Genomic DNA, 23,783 nt, shown 5'->3' with positions numbered 1-23,783 from the left:
GAATTTTGAGTATTTGACGTTAATTAACGTTACTTATTGTTGTAGCTATGTATATGGTGAAACGTGATTTAAATCCAGAATTTCATTTGCTGGCTGGAGCTGTCATAGTCCTGGAAATCCGATGAACACTGGTGACGTTACATTTTGAAAACAGTTGTAGAATGTTGACCAGAAACAACAGAGCGGTATTAAAGTCGAACACATTTGTGCAAGTAGCCATTTCTTCTTGGTGGGTCCCTGCAGAGTGAACACAGAATTTACTGGATATTGTAGCGGCTTGAGTAATAAAAAGTTTCATTTCTTCTTGAAGATTCTACTGAAATGTACCACAGCCTTTATCCTTGCTGTCTGATCACATCGCCAAATGAAAGATTAGTGAGACATGATTTGGACTGTTAGCAGAGATTGTCTATGTGGCTCAGGATTCAACTGCTGGGAATCCTGACAGCAGCTCAGTCCATGGTGATGGAGCCGGAGCTTCCAGACGTCTTAATGAAAAGGATGTGTAGAAATATTTTCAATGCCATAAAGCTAGCACCTGAAATTGGTTGTGACCACTCATCACTGGAAACCTTGTATGAAATTGGAACAGACTTTTGTGATACTGTTGGTAGATTCCAGTGTGGTGTTTGGAGGATGCTGATTGCACACTGTGTATGACACGGACTCATCGGGAGAGAGCTATAGCATAGCAGGCTTACTGTTCCCTTCAGCTCTGTTTTGTTTGTGAGAATTTTGAAAAGTGTTTTCATTGTTCTTGCCTTAATTGGGCAAATATCTCTGTCTGAACGGGCTGAGAACAGGCAGCACTGATGGCGTTTGCTCCTCAGTTGACCACCAGGCTGAAAGCAGTGTGATGATGTGGTGTGCTGAGGGGAGGTGGCAGGTGTGCGGAGCGGTTTGGGCCTGGCTCCTTCATCTACACAGGGGTTAAAAGTGCATTAGAGGTCACAGGAGAGTGCCTACTGGGGCCTGTTACTATTCCCCCTGTGGTGCTGCTGGTAATGGCCCTGGGGAGTCTAGTGACACCCCCCCCCCCCCCCCCCCCCCCCCCACACACACACACACACACACACACACACACACACACACACGCCACATAACACACCTACTCTCCTGAACCTGGAGGAGCTCAGGCCAGAGGGAAAACCTGGAGTGGAATTTGATATTGTGCATAATGTTGGTTGACCGCCACAGCGACCTGTTGATCTCCCCACCGCTACCCAACACCTACATAACAGCACAGCCGCTTCCTGCCGAGTGGCCCCGCTCTCCACCCTGTCCCCCTTCCCTCACAGCAGCACTGTCATTCATAGAGTGCCAAAGCCTGCTGCTTTATTAAAGCCCAGGAAGAGCACGGCCTGGCCCGGGTTCAAACAGCAGTGCAGCTGGGACCTGTTACATTTTCGGCAGACTGCCCTCTCCGTCTCGCAGGCTAAAAATAGCGCTGGTGGTTGTCTGCCTTAACCAAGGAAAAGAGATTTTTGAGGGAGGGGAAAACACACACACACACACACAGATTAATAACCGTGGGAAGCAATGAAAGCTTTGTGTCTGCTGCCTGAGGTCAGAAGACCAGAAAGTGTTGCTACTTCAAAGCTTTTATTGCAGCTTTCACTTTTAGATGCTGCTGTTATGGGTGTGATGGAAATACAGAGGAGCTGCCAGCGGTCTGATGAGTTCATGATATCTGAATGTGCCGACCAGACAAATGCTGGCTCCAAAGAATGATTTAGATTTTATTTTATTTGGAACTATGTGGTCATAGTTCAGTCGAGGTGAGGTTTGTGTGGTTGATGTAGTGGTTTTGTTAACTCTGGAGATGTGTTGTATTTTGGGGGGATTCCACTGGGCTCATCTACTATGCACACACACACACACACACACACACACACAGCGTGACACACTTTATGACCTTGGCTCCAGCTGTTGACAGCTGAGCGTTCCTCATTACGATCCCGCCCTCCCACCTTCACTTCCTCCTTGGCTCTCCAGCCAGAAAAGGCCTTTTTCCAAGTACTACCGCCTGCCTGAGCCATGTGGATCCAAACTGGCCACGGTCTGTCCCACAGCCCACCACCACCCCCCATACTGACGTAGCTCCAGCTGAGGAGTGGGCGCAGCTCCAGGCACCGCACACACTTCCATTTCCTTAAGCTTGTTTCTCCCCAACGTCTCTGCCGTAACAGTATCCGCCCACTGGCACAATGATCTCCTGGGCAGGGAAAACCTCCTGGTGGATATAGTGGCCTCATTCATTCATTCATTCATTCATAGCCAGTTTCCCCTCTTTCTAGTAGGACATTTAAATCCAGTACTGGTTTTGTTTCTTGCCCTTTGTGCTTTTTATTTTGCATTTGCTTAATTATATTATTTTATGAGATTATGCTTTTACAGCATATTGCAAAGGAACTGTAAACATTTGTTGATAAGAATGCTTTAGATTTATCTTTCAAGGAACCCAGCTGATGTAACTGTTTCATTGTATGCTGTCACCCACTGACTCATCAGTAGCTTATTAATGTCTTTCAAGAAATTTTCGTCTTTCTCCACGAGATCATCATTTTAACGCCAGCACACAAACCAGCAAAACCCCAACACATTTACCTCTAAACTTTCACCTTTCTGTGAAAGATCTCCACTTACTGCCGTGTGATTAAAAAGACATTCCTACACCATCATAACATCAAGCACAGCAGTGTGCTATGATGACTGTACCATCGCTGACCAAATGGCCTGCAGTGGCTATTAGAAGCTGCTACTATGTTCCACCAAAGACATCCACCAAAAACGCTGTATCCAGCATGGATGGAGCATCACCCATGACCACACTCACCCTTGCAAGTAGCCTGTCTGATCCCCATCCAAGTTTGAAAGTGTACCGATGTCCTGGGGATTGGACCAGACGGCTCAGGAACAGCTTCCCCCGCCCACCCCGAGCTGTAAATCTGTTGAATAATGTCTCTATGCCCATATGCTTTTAAGCACTTATCAAATGCACTTTACTGAATGCACTGTCATGCACTGTCACTTTATCACTTCACAGAATGACACAGTGACAGGATCAGGGGCTGCTGTGCACGGGCACTTTTATCCATAATAACAGACTACTAATGAGCTCACTTATCTGATTTTATCTTGCCGTATATTGTGTGGTATTGTATTTTATTGCATTGCCTTTTCTGTCTGATTGTCTTCTGAATGCTGCACGTTGTTGTGCTGCTCGGGCTGATACTGCACATTTTGTTGTGCTGACTTTTCTCTGTTTAATCACAATAAACTGGATTGAAATGAAAACATCTCACTTCTGAATTTGCCATCTAAATAGCAGTCTGCTTGCTGGTTGGATCTGTCTCCTAAAGGCTGTTACAGACGGCGTTCTATTTCCTGTTAAGCTCAAAATGTACCTGTGACTAATTACGTGATGAAACGTGACTCTTTTGCACTTTTCACCCTATTTTGCATTCAGATTGCACAATGTGTAAGTAGCTGAGTGGAGTTGGACAAGTTCCAAATATACATTTGCTGTATTTTAGCCTGTGGCTGTAGATCATCGCGGTAGGATCCCATGTCTGCTTTTAGAGCATTGCAACAAAGATAGTGACATATGTTAGATTGCACAACTGCAACATGTCACCAATCTGTGTCTTCCAGCCTCCAAACCCGATTGACCAGGTAGGGAAGATGCGCGGTCAACCATATGGAGGAGCCAACCCCTATTCACAACAGCAACAAGGACCTCCTGCAGGGCCTGGACCTCAGCAGGGGGGCTCTTATCCAGGGCCGGGCTATGGTCCTCCGGGACCTCAGAGATATCCTATGGGGATGCAGGGCCGATCACCAGGTGCTATGGGAGGCATGCAGTATGGACAACAGGTCAGTTATTATTAACCTCAAGGATTTTTGCTGGGTTTCTCTTTGCAACGTTGGAAACTTGCCCCAGTTTTTTTTTTTTTTTTTTAAAGATTCCATTGTCTCACTGTCTGTGGGGTGTTTTTGGCTCCAAGCATTAATATCTGTTTTGACATACCTGACTGTTCATCTTATCTTTACTGAAAAGGTGTAATTTGACCTCTTTAAAACAGGAAATACAAAACTCTGCCAGAACACTAATAAAAATGTGAAATTCACACTGATATTTTGAAGAGAGGAAGCCAGTTTAGCAATTTGAAAACAAATATAATGTGTTTTTAGGGTCAACAGCAATTTATGAATTTAAAATCAAAGTTATGGTTTGAAATTTTGAAATTTCAAAAACTGTACTTCTCTACTGCACTATAAATTATGACCCTTTCAGACAGACACAGTAATGCAGGTCGAAGCCATGTCTGCTGTCACTCAAAATACCAACATCCATCAGGTGATTTTCATTCAATGAGTAATGCAATTCGGGGTTGACAGCGGACCCTCATCAGCTCAGGACTCATGACATTGTCCTTTTAGAATTCATCTGGGACATTGTGGCCTATCAGATCTTCAGATTACTTCATTTTTCATTTTCTATTCTTATCTGGATAGGCATTTCCTGCTGCATGTGTCCACTTTATAGATGGCAAGTGACCAGATCTGAGCTGTGTTTCAGTGTTGCAGTCCTCATCTGACATCCTTTCAACTTTAGTGGCTATAAGTAATGAGTCGCACACAGGGAGAAAGTCACATGGCTGCTGTCCAAATGCCATCAAATCCACACAGAGCTCTGTGACTCAGTGGATATGGATTAGAATAATAATCAAAGGCAATGCAACTTTTGAGTTCAGACTTGCAATCAGATTCAAATGAAATATGCACATGAATCAGATTTTTACTGGCAGTCTGATCAAGGCTCAAAGGTCTTTGGGATCCATTTTAATTAACAACAACAACAAAAATCTCATCCTCTGATATATTTAATTCTGCTGTAATTATAGAACAATTGTGCCTAATGTGTTCTTGCCACAGTGTGTCAAAGTGTTCCAGTGGATGTTTTTGAAGTGTAGAGACAACTGATGGACCCATATGCACAAATTCTATGATTCTGATTGGCTTCATGATTTTTTTTACAAGCGAAAATCACACATTCTGCTCCACCTCACACAGTGGCACACTATCAGCTCCACAAACAAGTGTCTAGTGTGTCCTTCTGTTATTATTCTGCAGTGCTGTAAAGATATCCATGCAGTATTTTGGACTGACATACATGTACAAGCAGAAAACCTTTTTTTGTTTTCTTTGCTGTGATGTCTTTGAAGTAACTGTGTGCAGCGACCGCTTCTGTCAGGACAGTTAACCAAAACTGTGTTTTATTCTGCATGTCCTATGTTCAAATTTACCAAATAATTTGCAGATTTTTTTTCATAAAAATCTAGTATTCTGTGTCCCTCTGCAGAACTGTGAGGCATTAAACAGACACATGACAAAGTTCAGCAAGTCATTGACTGAAGTGCAGGCTGGAGGGCAGAGCAGAAACCAGTTGAGGAAAATAAAAATAAAACACACACACACTTTTTGGCAGGGTGTGATATGTACCTGGTGCCACAAAGCACCTGTACGGGGATACGTTCTGATCTGATACTTTGTGCGATGCATTGTAATACTCTACATAAATTTACGCCAAATTTAAAATCGTAATGGAGAATGCAGCTTGTTATGTACCACGATTTTCCTCTAATACTCACATTAAATTGACGTTCACTCAAAATAATTTCATTTCACATTTCTTCTGTTTTCATCATTCAGTTACACAAGCATAGACTGTTCCATGGCAAACGCTTTTTTTTCTTGCTACATCATTTCAGAAACAAGAAATTAAAAAAGGTAACTGGGCAACAACCAGATGTTCTGTTTTATGTGATTGTTTTTATCATGAAACAGGATTATGAGGGAATAATGATGGAGGCAACAGTTGTTTAATACTGTGGAGAATCTTTCTTCCTTTATTTATTTGTAAAGGGACCATGTACAATGTACAGTAAAGAACATAAATGTTTCCATTTGATGCATTGTACCAGAGTTAGCTTAAAGCTAATTTACATCTGCTGTCCCTTGGCAGGTCACAATTACAACATAAACATAAAAAAAACTTTATTTCAAAGCTGCAGAGCTGTAAATCATCCACACATTCATATACGCTCACATACACACAAACACATTCACACAGTCATATTTTACACAGTGTTTCTAAAATCAGTGGTTACAGAGTTGAGTAGCTTTCAGTAAATTTTTCAGTTTGTTCTTGAAGCTTCCACTAGAATCAGAGTTCTTAATGCTGTCAGGGAGAGTGTTCCACTGAGTCGTGGCTTTCACAGAGAAAGCTGACTGACCAAAAGCAGTACGACAGAAAGGCACAGAACGGGCTCTGATTGACGATATTCTGGTAGATCTTATAGACTGTTCCAGATGAATATTAATAAATAGACGTAATGGGGAAGGAGCCATGCCATTTAACATCTTAAACATAAGACACAAATTAGAAAACAGTTTCTAATTCTCAAAACTAAGCAGATGAAGCTTTTCTAGAATCCTGCAGTGGTGATATTGCATAGACTTTTTCATCTAGAGTTTTTAAAGTTTGTTTATACACAGATTCCAGTGGTGTAATAGTTGTTTCTCCAGCCTGCCCCCAACATATGACACAATATGACAAATGAGAAAGGATCTTAGCGTGCATGAAGGTTACAGCATCCATTGAAAGGCTGCCCTAAAATATATCACATTATATCTGATGGTTTTGGTAATTTTTTTTCAAATGTGACTTAAAGTTAAGATTTGAATCAGTTACTACACCAAGATATTTAGACTCCTTCACGATCTCAATCCTCTCCGCTTTTATAACAGTTTCATCACTCGCAAACTGGTTGGTTTTAGAAAAGATCATACCTTTTGTCTTATGTTAAGGCTGAGACATGACTGGTCAAGCCACTCTGCGATACTTTCCATAGCAGCTCTCAGCTTGCTAGCTGCTAGTTTTTGCATGTGTATATAAAACAGTATCATCGGCATACGTTTGCAGTTCCATGCCTTGACATACCTGTGGCAGATCATTAATCTGGAGACTAAATAGGAGGGGGCCCAAAACACAACTTTATGGCACACCCATTGTACACTTAATATTATCAGAAAAACATCAATAACTTTAACACATTGCATCCTACCAGATAAATTAAGAAGCCATCCATTGCAGCTTTTCTGATGAAATATTAATATTTTGAAAGTTTTGAGATAAGAATATTATGAGTTACTGTATCAAATGCTTTTCTTAAGTCTAAAAATACAGCACCAACTCCGCTTTTATAACAGTTTCATCACTCGCAAACTGGTTGGATTTAGAAAAGATCATACCCTTTGTCTTATGTTAAGGCTGAGACATGACTGGTCAAGCCACTCTGCGATACTTTCCATAGCAGCTCTCAGCTTGCTAGCTGCTAGTTCAGCAGTTTTTGCATGTGTATATAAAACAGTATCATCGGCATACGTTTGCAGATCCATGCCTTGACATACCTGTGGCAGATAATTAATCTGGAGACTAAATAGGAGGGGGCCCAAAACAGAACTTTGTGGCACACCCATTGTACACTTAATATCAGAAAAACATCAATAACTTTAACACATTGCATCCTACCAGATAAATTAAGAAGCCATCCATTGCAGCGTTTCTGATGAAATATTAATTTTTGAAAGTTTTGAGATAAGAACATTGAGTTACTGTATCAGATGCTTTTCTTAAATCTAAAAATACAACACCAGCTACCCCCCCCCTTGTCTAGTTTAAATTTTATCTGCTTCGAACAGCTGTTTCAGTGGAGTGATTGGGCCTAAAGCCAAACTGCAGTGGATGTAAACAAAATTTACTATCTGCGAGATATGCAGTCAGTTGTTTAATTACAACCTTCTCAGCAACTTTTGAAAGCACAGGAAGTATAATTATTGGTCTGAAATTACTGGCTTCATGACGGTCACCAGACTTAAAGATAGGAGTCGCTTCCATGCACTTGGAAAAGCATTATGTTTTATTGATAAATTGATTAAGTGAGTGATTGGTGCCACTAGCGTGGTTTGGTGTTTCTTAATAAACATGGTATCGAGCTGAAAAACATCCCTACATTTTGAGTTTGTTAAAGAGCTGATGATTTTATTCACTTCTGTGACATCTGTTTGAGCCAGAACAAAGGTTTCATCAGGAGAAGTACTGGGTGCAAAATCCAATTCCCTTTCAATGAACTTTCTCCTATTAATTGAATCAATAAAATAATGATTAAAAATTTGAGCAATAGTAGACTTGTCATCTGTCAAAATTCCATCAATTTTCAGTTGAATATCTTCTGAGACAAGTGGCTCATTCCTCACTAGATTATTGATGTCCTGCCATATTAGTTTGCTATTTCCTTTGGCATTATGTAGAATATTAAGATAAAATTGAGATTTAGCCTGCCTCAGTTCATAAATAACCTTATTCCCCAGGCCTTTAAAAACCAGCATGCCTGTGTTCACTTTAGAGTTAATGGCTTTTTTTTTAGTGCAGCATCCCTTTCCTTCATGAGTTTCCACACATTTTCATTTAACCATTGTAGATGTTTTACATTTTTTATGGATTTTTAACAGTTAAACATTCTCTTACAGAGTCAATTTTATTAATAAATATATTGCAACTGCTCTCCAGATCATCAGAGGTTGTTACATCATCCCAACCTAGTTCAGTGATGTCACTGTGGAACACAGCTTGTCTACTTTTGGGTATGCAGAAGAAATGTTTTTGAGTTTTTGAAATAAATTTAAACCTGTTTTTAGTGAGCTTCCTGACCACCAAGGTCAGATTATGATCAGATAACCCAGTAATCAGGTTCTTTCTGGTTTATTGGTAAAGATTAGGTCAATGTTGTGTGCTAGATTTTTTGGCAGTTCTTGTTGCACCTTTATGAGCTGATATAAATTATATTTATGTGCTAAGCCTTTCTACTTTTTCTTCTTACATTATCTGGGGTCTGTACACTCCGATAATAGTAAAAGATATTTGCTGGGATAGAATAATTTTCAATCTGACATATACCAGTGTGTTAACAACTTTAAAAACAACCCGTTCACATTTAATGTCATTTCTTACATATATTAACACCCTCATCCCGACCCACAGGTCTGTCCCGTCTGAAACGCTGATAACCTGCCACCATGAATACATGAGAGGGAGTGGAGGGCTGTAGCCACGTTTCAGAAATACAAAGTCCAGATTAGAATCTGACAATAAATGGATTAACTGATCACTTTTTGCAACAATACTCCTGATGTTTAAATGTCCACCAAAAAGTCCCCTTGGTTTTAACTTCAGGTCCCAAAGGACCTTTGCGTGATTGACAGTTTGAAAAGTTTTGTACAGCCTCTGTTTCCTCACAGCGGTTTGCCGACACGATGTAGCACTAGATGAGTTATTTATATAGTCCACAGGTTCTCTTAGATTCCCAACAAGTAGCTTCGGTGGTTCATTAAAATAATTACTCCCCGCGTTGATCAGGTTTGCACCGATAACGGTGAAGCCACACAAAAAAGGAATCTGAATGCTCACCTCCTCAGGGGAATTACTCAGGTGGAGCCCCGTGCTGGTGTCCTGCACCTGCGGTGTGCCAACTCCAGGTCCAGGATTTACATGTACATCTCCAGAAAGCAGGGGCAACACAAGCAGGAAACCAGGTAGTGCACGTGATGAAATGGCTCGCCGCTGTCCGACAGTAGTTTTGCCCACCGCGGCCCGTCCATGTTGTAGGACAGAAGAATAAATTGTGTAATATCCAAAAAGGTTGTGATGAAAGCTTTCAGAATGACCACTTGGCACTGACGTTAACACCTGGTATTCCAGCAGCAAACAGTCTCGCTGTGTCGTGATCCTGCTGGCGTTCACGGCACAGGTGAGTGACACTAATTGCTCCAGATAAGCAGATGCGCACAGGTGGTGCAACAGTGAGCTGTATTTATGTTGACACTGCAATTGCAAAAAAATAAAATGTTTTTCCTTTGAGTCGAGTGAGCAGCTCTTTCAGACAGTTGTGGAATTGAGAACAAACATGAAATTTGTCATAGCCACGTATTTAAAGCCAAGAGTAAGACCCTTGTTGAACCTTCTCAGTCAGGCACTGCAACTTAACAGATGGGAATTCCACAGAGGGAAGTCTTTCCTTTCACGTCCGCTGTCCGCGGTCTCGTGCCCATTGTGTGGTGTTATTATCTCATACTGGCCGCCTGGTGTCTGACCGTGGACTCCATAAGTGCCCTGCAGAGAAGAAAAAGGCTTCCCTTCCTTCCCCTTGTCAGACACATACAATACAACCACTTGATGTTGTTTTAAACCTGTGGCAGTTCTGCACTATCTCCTCATTTTCTTTGAATTCTTGAGCAGCTAAGCACGCTGCCAAAACAACACATGCCCCTTTTCTTCCTCTTTTTTACATTACAGTGTTTCCTCACAAGGTCAGCTCTTTCTCCTTGCACGCTCCTTGAGGGTAATGAAATGAAAAGGCTGTATTGAAAGGCTTTCATCTGCACTATCAGCTAGAATATGAAAAGCCTCATATTGAAGTTCAAAGCAATGAAGTCAAAACTCAGTATTTTATTTTTTTATGGTTCTAATGTAGAACGGTACACTGAGAATTCCACCAACTTGCAGGGCTGTGAACACTCTGGATCCAAGGAATTCCATGGATTTCATCATGGGGTGGGTGCTAGTGTTGTACTCTGTAATTGTGTTTTTAAAATGCCTCTGTCAAAGCATGGCTGTTGCGACAGTTGTGTAGCGGGACTGGTTGGTTGCTATGGCGATGCTGTGCAGCTGCTCCAAGCTAAACGTAGTATGTGGACATTGCAAACTTTAAGAGCCATCGAGTTTTTAAAAGGATAATTTTGCAGCATGTCTGTGTCACGGTGCAACATCCGAAAGAGGGAAGATGGTGAGAAACACGGTAGAAAAAGTTTAATAAGGACAAGAATTCGTGGAATTGGCGCTGGGTCGAATTTCAACTTTGTCATCATGAACACAGATAAAAGAAATGGGAAAAGTAAACTGCATCTTGTGGCCTGAAGAAACACGGTAAGAAGTTTTTTTTTTTTTTTTTTTTTTTTTTTTGGTCTTTGGAAAATAAACATTGTGCTGTTCAAACAGGATTTCAGACCAGATTAAGTGACTTTTTTAATTAATGTAGACTTTCAGTCATTGGAGGAAAAAAAAGACATTGTGGCTTTGAATGGATTTACAGGAATTTACACAAGGATATAAGTGACTTTTTTATTATAAGGTGTGTTATTGATATTTTACCCTGATTTTCAAAATATTCTAACAAGCTTTAGCTGTGGTTTTTGAAATGGTTCAACAGTCTTTTCAGTCTTCATGAATTTCATGTAATTTAATTGTTCTGAGTTAATGCATAATTTGGTTTACAGTTAAAAGGAAAATCATTCCAGGTCCTACTTCCACGTCATATTCTGTTATTTCAACATCATCATTGACAGGTCAAATAAAAGTCCCCAGACTCCCTGCAAATTTTCCTTGGATTTCACAGCCCTGAACTTGGTGTTTCATGGGCACATTGGCTCATCAGCTTATAGGGGGTGGTGGCCAAGTGGTTAATGCGCTTGGTTTCAGTTCAGAAGGTTCCGGGTTCAAGTCCCACCCCTGCCACATTTCTCCATGTAATGTGGAGTTGCGTCAGGAAGGGCATCCGGCGTAAAACCTGTGCCAATTCAACATGCAGATCCACCTTGGATTTGCTCCCCAAGTGCAAACAAGGGAGCAGCCGAAGGGACTTACTATTGGCCCATCAGCTTATAGTGAGAAATATACCTGCAGCCACACATACATGTTGTTTTATTGCTTGGATATCAGGGGTTGGTTGGAAAAATTTAATGTTAGATTTATCGTGACATGGATTATTCTAAATCGATTCACACATGCCAATAATTGATTTTATAGACATTAATTGTGTGGGGTGCTAATGAACACTTTTCTCCTTCCTTATGTAAACCTGTGTTTCTTCCTTTACTCAAGTCATTTTTTGAACTGGTAATGTACTTTTTATGTAAATACATTTGCCACATGGCTTTGTTACAGTCTTTCTCCGTAAAAGATGGTGCACCGAGTAGCTGCAAAAAAAAAAAAAAAAAAATGTTTTTGGACTGTATGTGACACACCACATGACAGTTTTAACTTCAAAATAAAAAAAAAAAAAAAAAAAAAAAAAAAAAAAAAAAACGAGTAGATTTCAGCTTTTGTCTCCACCCCCTGTAAGCAGGTTAAAGGCTCAGCTGGCAGCAGACTCATTCTGTTGTTTCATAAAGAGCTAATAAAGAATCCAAAACAATTATTTGTCTTAACATCATGGCTGATCATTTCTACCAGCGTTTCCATTTTAATATGTGCTCTGCAGCGCGTTGTGGTGACACAACCAGTGTGCATGTGCATTGCGATGAGGCGCTCATAAAGGCAGAAGGAAGCTGCAGATGTGAGTGTAACCTTTTTTGCTGCTGTGGTAATAATCCAAACATGAGTCAGTCTGAAGCCACACCTACACGGGTGGTTTTAGCAGGTGGGATGTGAGGCAACACAGGGTTTTAGAATTTGGAATCAGTGAATGAGAGCCACACAGGTGCAAATGTGGCTGAGCTGTTAAAGAATGTATTGAAATAAAATAATAAAAGTTAAAAAAGTAGAAAAACTTTGATTTGATAAGTACAAAGTAGTCACACAGTGAGGGGAAAAAATCCTGTTTAGAAAAATAGATGGCATCAAGATTCATTAATACTTATTTTTATAATTGAATCACAGTCCTCTAAATTGTATTCTGAACAAATCTTGAAGTACCTTAAGATTCCCATCCCTGTTACTTAATCACTGTCATTACACAAGCAAGAAACAGCAATGATGCACGATGGCTTACTGGTGAGCACTGTTGCTTCACGGTAAGAAGGTCGTGGGATCGATTCCCACCTGGGACCTTTCTGTGTGGAGTTTGCGTGTTCTCCCTGTGTTTGTGTGGGTTCCCTCCGGGTACTCCGGCTTCCTCCCACATCCAAAGACATGCAGGTTAGGTGAATTGTAGACTTTAAATTGTCCGTAGGTGTGCGTGTGGGTTTGAATGTGTCTCTGTGACAGACTGGCGTCCTGTCCAGGGTGAACCCCGCCTCACACCCTGTGACTGCTGAAATTTTGGGTTGTCATAGAGACAAGTAAACGTTAATCTCTTTTAAGGTTGTCATAGAGACAAGTAAACGTTAATCTCTTTTAAGATAGTTTGCAGTTCTTTGATTTATATATTATATAATGTTGACACAGTGGAATGTGTCTCGCTTTTTCATGCAGTAACTAAGAGTTACTTTGCTGAGTACTCTATCTTAAAAATAACCAAGTTAGATTACTAGTTACCTTATTAGTTACATTCGCAGCTGCTGACAAGTTGTCTGCAGCTGCGAATGAAGCAACTGTAAAGTGTAACTGTATAAACTATCTGATAAAGTAACTTGTCAAAGTTACTGTGGCAACACTGGTCACAGACGTGGAAAATATAAATACAAACTAAAAAAAAAAAAAACATTTCAGTGATTAAAAAAGGCCAAATGACTGCTGTTGGGTTCCAAGACACCACTTTCTGCTTTGCAGTTTTACCGAACGCTCTGTTTTACCAGAGCTCTGTTACATGGATTATACCAAAGGAAAAGCTGATGGTAATTAATATTCTAAAGTTTATAGTATAAAACATTTGACAGGAGCTGTAGCTGATGACCTGTTTCAGCTACTAGTCAAATAAAAATAAAATAAAATATGCATGTCACGCACACACAGAAACACACCAAAAAAGCCTAAATTGAATGTGCTCTGTCAAAAAATACCCCCCCCCAACACAAATAAATGTTGTCACAGAAGATAAGATACAGAGTGTGAAATAAAACCTACACAGCTGTGACTGCAGCCCTGATGCACAGCAGCTCCGTGTTTACCTGCAGAAAAAAAAAACCTTCACTCCTGGAGATAAGAAATGCAGCCGATTATAAGATCATATTTGTTATTGGTGTGAGACGATGCACATTGTGTGACTGTCAGGTTGTCCACCGTATATGCATTAGATCGAGAAAACTGCAGAGTACTCAAACGAGGATATGTCTGATTCATAACACTGATTATGATTGATTGATTGATTATAATTGATTGTATGACATAATCACTCCTGGCTGTTCACCTTTTAACTTCCCAGTTATTAGATAGTCAGTGCCCAAAACTGCAGCTGCCTCCTACGATCAAAGGAAACTGCTTTGATAACATTTGCATCACATTCAGTAGGAACTTGTTGTGATCCTTTTAGAACCCCCACATTGAAAGAAACGCTGGTGTTCAGCAATAGTTTGTCAAAGAAACATTCGTTGGTGGAGTTCCCCTCCTCGTTGACCTCATGGACAGTGAGGCTTCAGGGGCTCTGCAGTTCCAGACCTCATGTCAGCAGCGACACCACAGCACTGGACTTTACTAGGCAGCTCTTCCAGTCTTCCCATGTACACCTGGTGCAGTGCAGAGATGGGAATTGATAAAATATCTGCCCGTGGATGCCAGTATTCTGATTATTGGTTCCATTCTTTAATTAGGTTTCAGTGGGGGAAGAAAAATGTAGCTCTGCACAGGTTCTCAGTGTCAGCTCAGCCAGCCGGGCCAGAGATCTTCAGTTTTATTAGCTGTTTAAATAGTTTCCTTCTTGTGCTGAAATGGAAGCTACAGTCTGCTGTCGCTTGCTGATAGACTGGAGTGACATGGTCATAGTCCTACCAAATATCATTCATTGCACACAGATCGATCAGATTTGACCGGACCCCAGACACTGTATCAAAAACAGACTGGTCATCAAATTGATGTTGCCACATTCTTAAATCCTGATTGTCTTTTTTGGTGGTGTTTTTGTTTTGCTTTGTTTTGTTTTGTTTTTAAATCAAGAAATCATCCATCCCCAGCAAAAATGACAGTGTGACCAGTCACTCACATCTTAAAATGCAAATGATTCCCAATGCAGGTATGTGTCCTAATGAGCCTAATCCTCCTTCTTCCATGTTTAGATGTCAGCCTATGGACAGCAGGGACCAGGTGGCTACAGCCAGCAGAGTCAAGGCTACTATGGTCAACACGGACCCCCGCCACACCCTGGCCAGCAGCAGACACCTTATCCTGGCCAGCCTCAAGGCAGCTCTGGACCCCCTTATTCCCAACAGGGCCACCCTTCACAGTCCCCTAACCAACTTGGGCAGTCAGGACCACCTTACCCACAATCCCAAGGTTCTCATGGCCCTCCTGCAGGTCAGCCCCCCTATAGTCAACCCCCACAGTCTCAGCCAGGGCAGCCACCCTACGTCCCTCCACAGCAGCAACAGCCTCAGCAACAGCAGGCTCCAGGTTCTCAGAGTCAGCAGGCCCCTCAGGGTCAAGCTGGCTACCTACAGTCCAGTGGGCCAGGGCAACCGTCACAACCACAAACCCCACAGCAACAACAGCAAGGACCTGCACAACAGCAACAAACAGGAGGAGGTCCCCCTCCTCAAGCCCAGCAACCTCCAGGTCACGGGCAACAAGGACAACCATCACCGTACTCCCAAACACCCCCCCTGCAACAGCAACCACAGCAGCAACAGCAACAATCTCCGTATCAGAGGTTCCCACCTCCTCCACAGGTGAGACACCACTGCTGTCTGCACGCACGTGTTTAGCACACGTTAGCTGTGACACCCATCTGTTTCACTATTACTATTAACAGCAGCAGGTTCTGACACATGCTCTTTACGTTCCGCTCGTGACTTAATGATTTTACCATTTAGCTCACAGATGTTTTTTTTTTTTGTTTTTTTTTCTGTTCCCCAGTAATTTGTCACCCCTCTAATAAACTTAATTCCCCCATGATAATATGAAACTGAACTACAAGCTCATGCACTGTAAATACAGTTATTTGGCTATTTTTCTTTATATTTGAATTTGACATTCATGAAGGAACTAAATTTTCACACATCAGTAAGGTGAGTAGGCGGCTGTAGTGGTTTGAAACAGGGACTTCGAACTGTAAAACTGTTTAGTGGGAAGGATCAGAATAGACCAGGTTAGTCACACGTCATGTCATTCGAGGCGCTGACGTCTGGCTCCAGATATTCATATTAGTGAGCTGATAAAGGCACTAACTTGACTTGGTAGATGAGCTGAGAGCCTGAGGGCGTCACCGGCATGCTGACACTGGATGAGTGTGATATGGAATGTATTTCTGCAGCACTTTTCCATCTGAAGCAGATGATGCTTAGAGCACTTTACAATGATGCATCACATTCATTCATCCATTCACCCACACACACACTCAAAGTGCTCAAATGCACACCGGGACCTTGCCCAAGGGACCTTTGTGATTTTCCAGTTTGACGGGGATTTGCACCGAGGACTCTCTGATCCACTGCGTTAACCTGTAAACCATTTCCTTGTGGGTTTTTTTTTTTTGTACATTTGTTCTCCTGTCAGAGTGCTTTCAGATTGATAAGACACTCATCAAAGAGAGTCTTATTGCTTCTTAATTAAAGACAGTCTAGATCTACTTTTCTCAGGTCAGTTAATTGATCGTTTTGATAAATACTTGTGGAGGGATGGACTTTTCCACTGAGACAGTCTTACAGATCAGGAAACAATCATTTTCTCTTTTCTTTGAGAACACTGACAGGAAAAAGAAGCTGCAGTCATGAGAATTCCCAGCAGATCCTTGGATAACCAGGTTTGCTCGGAGACTGATGTCCAGCTGTAATTACCATGATTGATAAGATGCAGCAGTGTCACAGTTCCCCATGCTGGATAAGATGCATGACCTTCTTGGTCGTCCTATTTCAGCCAATCAGCATATCTGTACCAGTCGATGACTGCATCATCTAAGCACCCCAATTTCAGATGACATGGTGGAAGATATTCTTAAAATGATGTTGATTGGCTGAAATCTCACTTGCTCGACCATTAAAATTTAGCATGTTTTCCAGAAATGGAAATTGCTACACTAGTTCCCATAATAGAGACGCGTGATTATACTGAGAGTATTGACTGATAAAAGCTTAAAAAGTTCATTTTTGTGTCCACAGATATTCAAATTTGTGTGAATAAAACTAATACTGACACGTGCAGAAAGCAGCATCTGTGATTCTTCTTTCGGAGCAATGTCAGAGGACTGTCATTGTTTTCAAGACCCGTGACCGATAGGAGACGTGCAAATGCATTATGGGAGGCATTGTTTTAGCTTGCAGAAAAGTTTTATTGGCTATCTGAGCGATGGAGAGCAACTTAAATCAGTGATTCATGATGAATTTATTGGTTTATGTCTCTTGAAAACGGTGTTATTTTTCAGAGCTAAATCATGTCTCTAACAGACTAGTCAGTTAGCATGTGGTGCATGACTGTGTTGGATCTGAAGTGAGACGCAGAAAAAAATTGACTGGGAACTGAGGACACTAATTGTGAGTGTCATGATTGGGTATAAAACGAGCAACCCCAAAAGTCTCAGCTGTTCACAAGCAAAGATGGGGTGAGGTAGGGATGGGCGATATGGCCAAAAATTCATATCACGATATACACTGCAACCTCTTGCGATAACGATATTATCACGATACATAAATTATATAATAAATCATTTCAGAACAGGTTACATAGACCCTGAGGAAAGCCAAACGGCTAAATATATTGAAAGAAAGATAGAACATAGAATGTAGGCATACAACATGTATTATGCCCCCACTGTAATAATACAGAAAGCTGTAGACATAATGTTGATATAAATAAAAACAAAAACAAAAGAGGTGTCTTTTTAAAGAACAGACACTGTACTGAAAATCCTTTCAACATAGTTAAATTTAGTTACCTGAACTGGTACTGTGAAGTAAGTTAATACTTCCAGTATTAGGAATAGCCTTTTTAAATGTATCAGTGTAGTATACTTCAAATAAAACCATTAAAGTGCAAAATGAAAACACAATTGGAATACTTACAGTATAAGGCACATATGTAAACTAAACAGCATTTTTTCAAGTATAAAGGTTTAGTTGCAGTAGTGCCATACCATTAACAGCAAAAAAGTGCAAACAGTATAGAAGGCATAAAGTGGCGAAGAACAGAAAATTTGGTGTCTTCTCTGTAAAAAAAAAAAAAACATACTGAAATCCTTAAGACCATATGAATAATATAAATTTCACACCACATTTAAAACTTTTGATCTCAGCTGTTGTATAGTAAGATACAACATAAATGTTAAAGCCGGGAACTCACTGAGACTTGCTTACATCATGTGACATTTGTTACGCTCTAAAGATTATTCGCCAGAAATACAAGCTTGTCTACAGTCTCTGGCTTCAACAGAGATCGGTGGCGTGTAACTATGTTGCCCCCTGTGCTAAATGCCCTTTCAGAAGGGGCACTTGTGGCCGGGATGCAGAGATATTTCTGGGCCAGTCTTGCCACCCTGGGAAAATTAACTTGGTGCAGCCGCCACCAGCCCAGGGGGTCAGTCTCTCCATCAAACGGCATGGTCCTCAGGTAACGTTTTAGCTCCCCTTCGATGGCCTCTCTGTCAGCGAGAGCACCTGTGCCATCAGAGGCCTTTTTGAAAAAGCTTCCCAGGCTCCGTTTGACTTTCTTCGATTCTGTCTCAACAGCAGCTTCAGCAGCTTCAACACCAGCAGCTGCAGCTTCTATGCTTGTGTGTGGCTCTGTGACCATTACAGCTTTCACCGCCAACAGTGACTGAATTTCTGCTACTGCTCTGGTCTTGATGAACATCTTGCGGTCATCAGCTATATATGTATCTTTAAACCGTGGGTCGATCAGTGAGGCCATATCAAGCAGGTCAAAAGTTTCTGGGTCTGAGTACTTCTCATTTAAGTTCTCTAGGATGATCCTTTTCATGTCCTTGGTCAGCTCTGCATCATCATCAGCTGCAGTAAGAACAGTGTTATTGAAAAGGTGGAGAATGGGTTTAATGTATGACACGCTGACATACTGTTCCCCAGACAGCGCGTCTGTGAACTCAAGCAGTGGGCCAAGGGTCTTGCTCATGTATTCCAGGACATCTGTATCTTGCCACGTGGGTACCAGGTGTCTGGTTTTCTTGTCTGCTTTCAGTACCTGTGATAGGGCCTTCTCTTGCTCAAGCACCCTCTGGATCATCATCTGTCGTGACCCCCACCTTGTGGGCGTTTCTGTGATGAGACGCTGTAAGGGAAGATTGTGCTCAACCTGGGCTTTCTTCAGTGCTTTTCTTCTTTTCCAAGAGTGGGAAAAGGAACTTACAATCTTCTTGCATAAGGCAACAGCACGGTCGATTCGGGGGTCCTTCACACTTTTTTCTGTTGATAAGATACTATTTGTTAATTAAATCTCACTCTCCATCTCTCTCATGCATGCACACACACACACACACATGCGCGCACACACACCCGCATACCCACACACACACACTTCACTTAACACAAATGCCACAAATAAAGAGCATTTGCTATACATCTCTAAACAAATGCAACATTACTATGCCGTATTACATGCACATTTGACTCTTACGACAACAAACGCTTGACAGCTGCAACTGCTTATTGCTAACATTAACATTGAAAATGCCATACACATGCTAACGTGTTAGCATCAGTCCTGTTTTTAAGTTATAAAATACATCTATTAACTGTTTCAGAAGAACATAACAGGTCGCTTTAACATAAAAAGGTAAATAATACTCACAACCATATGCTCTTTATGGGTTTAGTGGGGGAAAGCGAAATAAAAAAATTAATCAACGAAGCAATGATCGAAGCACTGGTTCGATCTGCGAATCACTGCTTCGATTGGTTCAAGGTTGAAAGCAAAGCCGCTCTGCAGAAAAGTTGATTACATACCCGCTGCAGGGTCTGTAATCAATGTAGAGAAATCATAATTTTCCTGACAAACACCCCCAAAAACAACGGCCACTCTGAAGGACCGATAAGGGAATCATTAAGTAAAAAGGTTATTGATGTCGGTGGATTGAATCATTTCTTAACGATACCCGAAAGGAACCGGTTCTCGATATCCATCCCTACTACAGCAGGATGTTAAAATATTATAACATTATGCACTAAATATTTAACCTACTGATGGCGAGGTGCAGCCTATGTCCAAAGCACTGCAGCCTGGTCCAGTCATTCAGAGACGCTGCTTTGACCACGTTCGCTCCATTATCAGTGGTGATGCACACTTGGCTTTCTTCCTTAAAACCCCATGACTCGAGCGCGTCTTTGAGTCCTTGTGCTATCTCCTCGGCCGTATGTTCAGTAGGGAAGTACGATGTCTGCAAACACCGGCTGCCAAGATTCCAGTCGTCCGTTATATAGTGAATGGTCAGGCTGAGGAAAGGGTCCATGGTTTGGCTCGACCAAAGGTCCGCTGTAGTGGCAAAGTACTTCAAACCACAAAGCTCTCTTTCAACCTTTTCGCGAAGCTCGGAATATAATCTTGGCATCTCTGTTTCTGTAAAGTATTTGCGGCTTGGCAGCTCGTATCGTGGCTCAATAGCTCCGATCATGGTTTTAAAGCCGCGTCTCTCTACGGTTTGAAAGGGTACCATGTCCTTACACAAGTAAACAATTATAGCCCTCGTAACGTCGTTCCATCGCGGGCTTTTCCGATTGTAAGGAGTACCTTTTGAAAATGATTGTTCAATGGAGGACTGGTAGCTTGGGGCCGCCTGCATTCGCTGGCACTCTTGGTATTCAATGGCGTGTTTTGCAGATTAGTTGTATTGCCGGTCTTAGCTAAAACTGTTGCCCCATACATTCTGCAGAGTATTGTTTTCTGCTCCAAACCAATTCCAAATAATGGAAGTTGCACCGGTCTTTTTCACGAGTTCTTGTCGCTCCGTTTCGCCTTCCACCATGTTGTTTGATGCATGCCGCAGCGGGTCGCGGGTAGTTGACGTCATCAACATGCGTTACCGCGATAGAGCATGTAATTAAAATCTCTATCATAGACCATTTTTATATCGTTTATATCGTATATCGTTTATATCGCGCATTACTAGGGTGAGGATCACCACTTTGTGAACAACTGCATGAAAAAATAGTCCAACAGTTTAAGAACAATGTTTCTCAATTTTCAATTGCAAAGAATTTGGGGATTCCATCATCTACAGTCCATAATATAATCAGAAGATTCAGAGAATCTGGAGAACTTTCTACACGTAAGCGGCATCTGCAGCATCTGTGATGGTATGGGGGGGTGTTAGTGCCCATGTCATGGGCAACTTACACATCTGTGATGGCACTATCAATGCTGAAAGGTACATCCAGGTTTTGGAGCAACACATGCTGCCATCCAAGCAACGTCTTTTTCAGGGACGTCCCTGCTTATTTCAGCAAGACAATGCCAAGCCACATTCTGCACGTGTTCCAACAGTGTGGCTTCATAGTAAAAGAGTGCGGGTACTAGACAGGCCTGCCTGCAGTCCAGACCTGTCGCCCATTGAAAATGTGTGGCGCATTATGAAGCGCAAAATACGACAACGGAGACCCCGGACTGTTGAACAACTGAAGTCGTACATCAAGCAAGAATGGGAAAGAATTCCACCTACAAAGCTTCAACAGTTATGGACCTTTCACACCGAACACGTCAGAAGCGTTAAAAATCGGTCTAAAAAGCATTATTTTCAATGAGACCCGTTGCTTTTTAGACGCGTCAGAAGCGTCGCGTCAAAAGCCGAGCTAAAATGACGCTTCTGACGGGAGCGCGCATTGCCGCTTGTCGGCAGGCTGACGGAGTCAAAGTTCAATCCAATCCAACTTTCGACACTCTGAGCTGTGACGTACCTTCGCATTGTCCAATAGGAACGACGCGTCGGGCCAAAACACGGAGGACGAGTGGCAGAAACCACTGATCTCTACAAAATGGATCGGTGCAGAAACCACTTATCTGTACAAAACATTAACGTGTGACAGGACTGCTCATTTATAGAGCAGTTTTCTGAAGAAAAATCATTGGAAATGTTTTTTGTTGTTGTTTGTTACATCAAAATTTCTGATTACTGTTAAAAAAAAAGGTTTAGAACACTTGTAATTAAAATAGCTAAATAAATCAGTAAATGGTTCTTTAGAAACCTTTCATCTGTAAATTAAAACCACCTGTTATTTCAGATTAGATAATTTCTTGTTTAACATAAGGAACCTTGGACATTTATGTTTAGACAAATAAAATAACATGGAAACTTGTACATTTTTAAAAGTCTGGTAGATTATTTATATCTCATTTCAACCAGAAAAAGACACTAAATAAATACAAATGTTTATTATAAATGCAACAGGAAATAATTTAACAATGACTGCAGTGTGATTGTAAAGTAGGATTTTTGTGACATAAACCTCATAATGATTTTTTTTTATAGTCATTTAAACTTGTAATTTTGTCAAAATATGTAATTGCCCTTAATGTTGTTACTAGGACAGAGTCATTTCTAAAATATGAATTTGAGCACAATAAGTGGAGAGCTTCTACCTGTGCAAATGTCTTTTGACTTTGATTTGTGGACATTTTTAATGATCCGTTCATTTATTGATAAAATATAAAATGAAACAGCTTTTTAAAAAATAATAAAATAGTTGCAGTTGAAAGAGCCTTTTATTTAGAAGCAGGTGATGTTCTGCTGGATTCTTGGGACCAGATGAAGGTCTCTTCTGCAGCTTTGAACTCTGGTGGTTTTGCTTTAGAGCAGAGATATTTTCTTTCGACTGGACTTCGTGGTGTTCAGCTCATCAATAGAAGTTTGGTTGTCTGCACAACAAATGTTCCTGATTGGGACAAATAAAAATATTTTTTTAAATATAAAGAAACACTAAACAGTTTATATATAAAAAGGGGAAAAAAAAAACGGTGGAAAAAAAAAACGCCTGAAAAAATAAGTTATTTAAAGTTGAGCTTTTGTGGTGTCTGAAAAAAGCTGTAGCTTTATTTGGTAAAAAATAAGAGACTGAACCATTTACAAATTAAAGCGTTCACTCCGATCAACTGTGCTAAAAAGCTAAGCTAACGTTAGCCGATCAATAAACATTCACAGCATTGCAGAAACGTCACGTTTTACTTTTATTTTATCCTCACCTCGATAAAGCTGCAGAACTAACCTCCGTTGTGTAAACTGGGACTTCGCATATATCCAAAAAGTGGGAGATTTCGGACTGAGTGGGTTTGCTCCATCACCCCGGCGGCCTGGATCGCTCTGCCCAGTGATGATGCCTGAAGGCCGTCTTCTCCGTGCGGGTCGGCCTGCTGTCGCGGTTCGATCGATATCCCACCAAGTTGTCAGTCCTCCCTCGGTCGGCGTCACTCTGACAAGTAGCTGAAAAAAAAAAAAGCTTCTCCCAGCAGGGTGATGGGAGAATCGTTCTGCTGTTTTTTTTAAAGCTTTTTTTGTGGTTCAGGTGACGCAAATTCAAGATGGCGATTGCTGAACTTTTTTCAGAGTGTGAAACAGGCAGAGTGTGACGTAGCCGCAATCTCCGCCCCCTTGCTGCTTCCAAAGCGACGCGTCTGATGTCACGACGCGTTGGAAAGCATCGGCCTGATGCGCTAGGGGCGTTAAAGCGTCACATTAAAGTGGAGATGACACCTCAAAAAAATAAGGAAAATTGATATAAGTAGCAAAATATACATATTTTATAGTAAGTTGAAAGTAATTATACTCATTATCACTGAAAAATAAAGTTTGTACAGCTTCTCAAAAGTATGTTAATTGGACAGCGGGCTTTCAGCGCGCCTTCAGCGGTCACATGATGCCGTG

The 23,783-nt window shown here is 41.3% G+C and overlaps 1 protein-coding gene across 2 annotated transcripts in view; it reads left to right on the top strand.

The window, feature by feature from the left end:
- The window catches only part of arid1ab (AT rich interactive domain 1Ab (SWI-like)), a 129,610-nt gene that overhangs the window by 48,171 nt on the left and 57,656 nt on the right, over positions 1–23,783 (top strand). The window contains exons 2-3 of one of the 2 annotated variants that reach the window (XM_034161400.1): positions 3,655–3,876; positions 15,049–15,657. In XM_034161400.1, the coding sequence (XP_034017291.1) occupies positions 3,655–3,876; positions 15,049–15,657 (831 nt within the window). The remainder of the gene's footprint in view (positions 1–3,654; positions 3,877–15,048; positions 15,658–23,783) is intronic. The other variant, XM_034161401.1, reaches the window with a different exon arrangement.

The sequence above is a fragment of the Thalassophryne amazonica genome, chromosome 20, assembly GCF_902500255.1.
Source record: "Thalassophryne amazonica chromosome 20, fThaAma1.1, whole genome shotgun sequence".
In the NCBI taxonomy this organism is placed as follows: Eukaryota; Metazoa; Chordata; class Actinopteri; order Batrachoidiformes; family Batrachoididae; genus Thalassophryne; species Thalassophryne amazonica.
This window is presented reverse-complemented; position numbering and strand designations above follow the sequence as displayed.